Source organism: Dipodomys ordii, unplaced genomic scaffold (assembly GCF_000151885.1).
Source record: "Dipodomys ordii isolate 6190 unplaced genomic scaffold, Dord_2.0 Scaffold14425, whole genome shotgun sequence".
NCBI lineage: Eukaryota > Metazoa > Chordata > Mammalia > Rodentia > Heteromyidae > Dipodomys > Dipodomys ordii.
Window position 1 is genome coordinate 1 of NW_012281637.1, and position 7,568 is coordinate 7,568.

General features: G+C 39.2%; 1 protein-coding gene across 1 annotated transcript; it reads right to left on the reverse strand.

Annotated features, from left to right (window-relative positions):
* Positions 1-2,524: 2,524 nt before the first annotated feature.
* Positions 2,525-6,888, reverse strand: LOC106002584 (dimethylglycine dehydrogenase, mitochondrial-like; the record flags this gene model as incomplete). The annotated part of the gene is made up of 3 exons (XM_013037439.1): positions 2,525-2,688; positions 4,590-4,807; positions 6,758-6,888. Coding segments are annotated over 3 exons (513 nt in total), but the record flags the coding sequence as incomplete, so codon positions are not given.
* Between the last annotated feature and the right edge of the window lie 680 nt (positions 6,889-7,568).

The following is a 7,568-nucleotide window of genomic DNA, read 5'->3' on the forward strand; positions in this document are numbered from 1 at the left end:
GCTTTTTTCTTTTTTGCTTATGTGGTGCTGAGGAATCAAACCCAGGGCCTCAGGCATGCAAGGCAAGCGCTCTACCACTGAGCCACCTTCCCAGCCCCTATATAATATTTTTTAAGGAAGGAGAATACTGATTTTTGAATACAGATTCTGAGAAAGAAAAAATATGGAGTACTGGTCTCTAAAAGTTTTATAATCTATGTTCAAATGTAGCCTTTTGGCTGACACTACCTTTTGTTTCACGCAAACACAGAAACTAAAAGTCACAGTATGTTTCCATTGCTCTTTAGCTTTAACAAATTTCTGAAGGACAGCACATGATGCTTTCACTTAGTTTTCACTTAATTTTACATAATTTGAATTGGAAACAGCATTCAGTAAAATGCTTAGACTGCAATTATCTGGGAATCAAGATAAAGAAAAAAAAAAGCAGATGTTAGGAAAATGGCTTCCATAGAGTTGAGTAAAGGAAAAGGGAAATAGTAGGGTTAAATCTTAGTCTTCTCAAATAGGGTGAATCATTATAATAGATATTAATTCAATGTTAAGGCCAATATTTGCTGATAGACCTGAAGCTAATTTTTTCTCTATTTTGCTGTTTCCTTTACTGTAAGGAAATTGATCTAAAGGTACTTAAACACTAAAGACAATAAAGAACATACATAAACCAAATGAACATAAGATCATCTTATAGGACATATTTTTCTCTCATAGTTCTTGATCAATTTGAGCTACTTTAAAAATATTTTTTATCTGCTCAAAGTGTCAAAATATGTTCAAGAAAAAAAGTTAAAACAAAGCAGAGAAAATTGATTGTTATAACACCAGAGGGCGCTCTGGCACTATTGAGACACCACAGGACCCAAGATGGCGCTGAGCTACCAAAGGAAAACAGCAGAAGATAAAGGCCAGAGAAACGTCTTGCTCCCAAAAGGTTCTTCTGCTGCTTCATTTGTTGGGGTCTTGGGAAAGAGCTGTCCTGTTTTTGTACAGGTAGCTGGTTGCTGCTTGCCTAAGGCCCTGTTATAAGCTGAGACCCCCACAGAAAATACTTTTCATGCAGGCTTCTTTTCAGTTTCACTAAGATGCTTCTCTACTTACAAGTCCACTTGCTTCTGCTATAGTCTAAAATTACCAATGGCTCCTTTCTTGGCTTCCAAATTACTATATGTTTATATTGTGCCTGCTTCTTTGTGGGCTATTTCTAATATCTGTGTTAATTCTGTGGGATAAATATTTCACAGAAAAACAGGGCTTCTGGGAGATTGGGAAACACAGCTAGTACACAGCAGAGGACAAACTCTGAAATTCATCTTTTATCACTGTTCCTTATCTCGCTTCTTAGGACTAATACCTCAATGTCTTCCAAAGAAACAACTAGAGAATCTAAAAACAGGTAATGATCCAATACTGTCACATCAGATATAAAGTAGAAGTATAGAATCGGAGATATATTGGCTGCTTATTGTATAATCTGGACCCTGTGGTTCAATCTAGTATGATTGCTTGTTTAATAGGAATAATGACACTAACTTCCTGGAGTCATGCATATACAAATGTATACACTCTACAAATAGAAATGTACACAATCTACAAATAGAAATTCTTAATTATCTCTGCTTCTGGGGGTGGGGAGAAAGGAGTACCAATTCATCAAAAATATAAGAAGAAACCGTGAAGATAGGAGAGACTTTTGAAAGGTCATGTTCAAATCCCACGAGGTAGGCCTGATCCTCACAGTCAGACAGATGTCTAGGTTCTCTGCCTAAGCCAGACAAAGTAAGGCTGAATAAACATTGAGCCAGAGCACAAGCCCCTTGATCTCCTAGTGGAAATAAAAAGGATGGAGGTTCCAACCAGTTTGGGCAATACAACTATACAAGGCCACCATCTCAACCGAAAAGCCTCAGCTATAGCAAGAAGTGTACAGCAGGTCAGGTCAGGCAAAAAGTAAGACTCAACAATAACCAGAGGTTGCCGGGCGCCGGTGGCTCACGCCTGTAATCCTAGCTACTCAGGAGACTGAGATCTGAGGATTGTCGTTCAAAGCCAGCCGAGGCAAGAAAGTCTGTGAAACTCTTATCTCCAATAAACCACCAAAAAACCAGAAGTGGTGCTGTAGCACAAGTGGTAGAGTGCTAGCCTTGAGCTGAAGAGCTGAGGGACAGCGCCCAGGCCCAGAGTTCAAGCCCCATGACCGACAAAAATAAAAAATAAATAAACAGAGCTTAAAAAGGTTGGAGGCATGAATCAAATAGCACAGCACCTGCCTAGCAAGCAGATAGCCCTGAGTTCAAACACCCATACTGGCAAAGAAACAAAAGCAAACAGAAACATTATGTCAGAATTCTACTAACTGTTCAAGAGGATAACCTAGAGGAAAAACTCCTTCCCTTCATTAGGTAAAATTGTCTGGTAGTATGTCATTTCTCTTACATCCAGAAGGAATGTTAATATGTAGTGAAAACCAGCATTCAAGTAAAATTAGATAGAATGAACATAAGCTTTTCATGAAGATGCTAGCATTTCAAACCTCTGATCCCCAGGCTCTGAAAGCTTTCTCTAGTCTTAAGACATTCAAGGCGTATGTTCCAAAATTGTCGATTCCTTCTTCTTGGCCAGCATTCATGATAACATCGTAAAGTGCCTCGGAATCTTCTCGCCTGTGGTACAGCTCCCAACCCAGCTCACCTGAAATAAACCCACAGGATCACACCAGAGTAAGAACAGTTTTCATTAGGTCTAATGTGCATGAACCAAATCATATAGAGCCAGGAGAAAGTCCGTTCATGAACTATAGACATGGTTGGTTTTTTAAAAGAACACCTTATCAGAAAAGTTGCTGTAAGGTGGCACTACAAAGGAGCTGGCAGCATCACATTCTATTGTCATGCAATCCTGACTCCCACACAGAGGGTGGGAAATACAACACCTCTTCTTACCACAGAAAAAAGACCATAGTGCAGGATTTACCCTCCATTCTTGGCTCCAGCTTCAACATGACACTTGACAACTTTAGGACATTGATACTAGGTGAATCATTACCACGGCATATTTTATCAGGATAGGAGGTTCCAGGCTTAGACACCTAACCCAAGAATCATAGTCTTTTTTTGGGAGGGGGTCCAGTCATGGGGCCTGAACTCTGGGCCTGGGCGCTGTCCCTCAGCTCTTCAGTTCAAGGCTAGTGCTCTACCACTTGAGCCACAGCACCACTTCCGGCTTTTTTTCTTTTTTGCTTATGTGGTGCTGAGGAATCGAACCCAGGGCCTCTGGCATGCAAGGCAAGCTCTCTACCACTGAGCCACCTTCCCAGCCCCAAGAATCATAGTCTTAAAATATACAATCCACTCATGCCAGATATTGGCGATTCATACATATGGACCTAGTTACTTGGGAGGCTGAGACTGGAAGCACTGCACTTTAAGACCAGCCTGGAAAGAAACGTTTGAGGACCCCTCTTCTCAGCCATTAGCTGGTCATGGTGGTACATGCCTTCATCATAGCAATGATGGAAAGTGAAAAACAGGAGGACTGCGTTCCAAGTCATACTTGGGCAGGAAGTAAAACCCTATCTCAAGAATAGCTGGCACAAAGAACTGCTGAAGACGTGGTGAGTGGCATCACAACAGCCTAGCAAGTGTGAGGCCCTGAATTCAAATCCTAGTGCTGACAAGAGAATCCCAAAAACCAACACAATTCACTTAGAATTACTCAAGTTATCGTCATTATGGGGTAGCCATAGTCTTCTTTGACTCCCATTCCTTCCCCACTGGCTCGTTTCATTCGTCATTAGAGAAGTGGGCAAAAAGAAAAAAAAGAAAAGAAAAACCTAATCCAAACGGTCCTGTTTATTTTTCATTCTTTTTGGTTTGTTTTGCTTTGTTTATTTTGGTCATTTTGTTTTTGCCAAGACCGGGGGAAGAATGGTTTCAAGTTAAGAGTAGAAGCTCTGGGAAGAACTATGACTTGTAACGCTGCATAATCTCCTTGAAGCGCTGATGAGATGTGCTCTTCCAGGACACAAATAGAAGCAACATGTCCTTGAGTGAACACCTAGACAAAGCACTCTCTCAGTGAAGGGATCAGCAGTTGTAGAGGAAGCCAGAAATGTACCAAAACACCACTGGGGAACTGAAGAGCATTCTATATCAAATACCTTCCCTGTGCAAGGCTGGCCGCTAGGGGAAAGATTCCTACTTGAGCACACCCTCTAGAAGGGGCAATGCTCTAATAGAGAAGTTAGTACATACACTACGGTCTCTAAGTGAGACTATCTCTGGGAGATAGTCCTAAATGGAGTTTGTTGGCCTGAATACTTCAACTATTCCAATGGCCATCCTTTTCCTACTCTTTCCTCTAGCCTTTCTGAAAGAAGCCACGATTATAAATCTGTGGAATCACTCCATAGACCAGAAGTGAGTAGAGACACTTGCTGTTGGGCAGAAGGAATCTTCCTTCACTGTGTGTGTGTGTGTGTGTGTGTGTGTGTGTGTGTGTGTGTGTATTTGCACACATGTAAACACCCATTTCTGGTGGCATCTCCTTTTTAAATTCCAGAAGCTTACTCTAGGTTGCTTTCCAAGCCTTACCAGTATAAGATATCCTAATAGCAGTGACAGGAATATTGGAAACTTTTAAAGACTTGGTTTGAAGGAACTTGAAAACATCATCACTAAGATCTTCAGAGGTCAGTTTCTGAAGGACCTTCCTTGCAAGCGGTCCTGCAACTCCAAGGACACCAAGCTCATCTGTTATGTTTTTAATCTCGACATCATAGCCGCCTTTGATTGCTACTTCTTCAATCCATCTGCATTTGAGTCATAAATATTGTATAAATATTATTTGAATAATGCATTGAGCTAACATTATTTCTATACACTGACACATGCACTGGGTCTAGAATGATCAGAAAGCCCCCAGAGGGTCATGGTACCCAATCATCTGATATTTTTAAGCTGGGAAAACTAAGTTTCTGAGATGTTAAGTGTGTTCCTAAATCACCATTTACAAATATGGAGACAATTTTCCACAGAACAGAATGAACCTTTGATTTAAATGAGCTTGCAAAATACTACTTTTAAATAGTGACAGCTCTATTGTATTTATTGATTCAGTGTTCAAAAAATAATTTAAACCCAAATTTTCTCTAATACCTGTACTGAAAAGACATACTAGTTGTTGCTAAAGGTTAATAATGAGTCTGCCACTAGATTCATAATTGCTCTGACAATCACAAGGAAAAGATAAACACTTGAGTTTTAATTTCTAAGTCATGACGAGTTATGGGAACCCAGCTATAGGGCTAGTTAATAATTTATTGAGCAGTACCTAGAGCTATGCAAGTATAACATACACTGGTCGTCTGAATTCAGGTAAAGCTCAGTTACTCAGAACCCAATATATCTTATCTTATAGCACATAATTTGAATCATTTTATTCCTACGGTGATACCCTGTCAGAGTAAGACATTGAATAAATAACAACATCATGAGTATTTTTGGAACACTGACGACCACATAGTGAAGACCAAACATTCATGCAAAGACTCTACTTGGTAGGCCAATGATTTAGCTGTGAGTTGGCAAGCACCAAGTACCACACAGGAAGAAAATAATACAAGGAAGCCAAATAAGTTAAACGTGACATCCCTGAGCCAGCTACTTTAACCCAAACCTTAGTTTCCTCATCTGAAAATGAGAATAATACATACTTTACAAAATACTAGGAGAATTAGTTGACGTAATGTTAAAGGCAGTTCAAACACATTGATAATGCTTAATAAATAGAAGTTAATATTATTAGAACCATTAAATCCAATTGATGAATAAATAGCCTTTTGGGAGAAGTGGGTCTTCACTTCAAATAATTTGCTACAAAAGACACAAAATTTATTTAAAATGACCAGATGGAAGAATTGAAGTTGTTCTTCGCCAGGTGCTGGTGGTTCATGCCTATAATACTAACTACTTGGGAAACTAAGAATGGGAGGATCATGGTTTGAGGCCAATCTAAGAAGAAAAGTTCATGAGACATATAGTTGGCCCCAGGAGTACATGACTGTCATCCTAAACTACAAGGAAAATTGAGATTGGGAGGATCACAATTCCAGGTGAACCTGGGCAGACAAGTCTGAAAGACTCCATACCAAAGGAAAGAAGCTAGGTGGGGAAGGGTGCCCTTGTCATTGCAGCTATAACCAGGAAGCTTAAAATAAATGGACCATGATCCAGGTGCACCCTATGCAGGAAAGCAAGACCTTAAATTTAAAAAAATATATTATAGTAAAAGACTGGAAGCATGAATCCACATCAGAGTACTTGCCTATTGAGCATGAAGCTCTGAGACAGTCCTAGTAATACCCTATATATATACACATACATACATACAGTCAGGTGCTGGTTACTCACACCTATAATCCCAGCTACTTAGGAGACTCAGATCTGAGGGTCCCAGTTTGAAGCTGGCTGGGAGTCCATGAGACTCTTATCTCCAATTAACCACCAGAAAACTGGAAGTGGCACTGTAGCTCAAGTGGTAGAGCACTACCCTTAAGCAAAAGAGATAAGAGGCAGCGCCCAGGCCCTGAGTTCAAGCCATATGCCGACATACAAAAAATGATAGACAGATAGAAGATATAGATAGATAGATAGATAGATAGATAGATAGATAGTTCTTCAAATACTGGCAAAAGAAATACTCAGAATAAGATTGAGTCAATATAAAATACATAATTTTTTTGAATGAGGTATACACTTACCTAAGATCATGAAGTTCTGATCCAGAACCAGTTATTAGTAAAAACTCTCCTGGAGATTGGTGAGAAACTGTCAACTCAGCATATACTCGTCCTTTGGGTGTTAACATGTGACTAATATTTGTAAAACCCACCTACATGAAAGAACTTAAAATTACTTTAGGATAAATTAAAAACCTTATGATGCATTCTTTTAACACATGTAAATAAAAATGTGAGAATTGATGTTAAAATGAGAAGCCTCTTATCAATTGTATGAACTATCTAAACCCAAAACTAAATTTTTTGTCATTCACAAATACAACATTTTATTTATAATTCATTAGTGTAGAAAGACCACAATGCTTCTCAGAGCATGACATAGGACATACCAAGTTATTCCAAAACATACTCACCATAACTAAACAAAACAGTACAGTTCAATAAAAGATATACCAAGGGTAGAGTCTGCAAACTCATTATCATATCAAAGAAAAAAATCAACATGGTGGGATGCTTTATAGGAATGTTTCCCCATAAAAGGAAGAAGTTTTTATCATTTCAAGGAAACTGAATGTCGAGGCAAATTATATATATGTTCTTTGACATATTGAAGTATATATTTAAAATTCCTTTGAACATGGTTTGTTTAAAAAGCAACGTGGTTTTGAAACCAAGATCAATAAAAAGTTCTCAACTTGAACAATCATTTAAAACTGCCTGACATAAAAGTTACACTTTATAGCCGGGCGCTGGTGGCTCACACCTGTAATCCTAGCTACTCAGGAGGCTGAGATCTGAGGATCGCGGTTCAAAGCCAGCCCGGGCAGGAGAG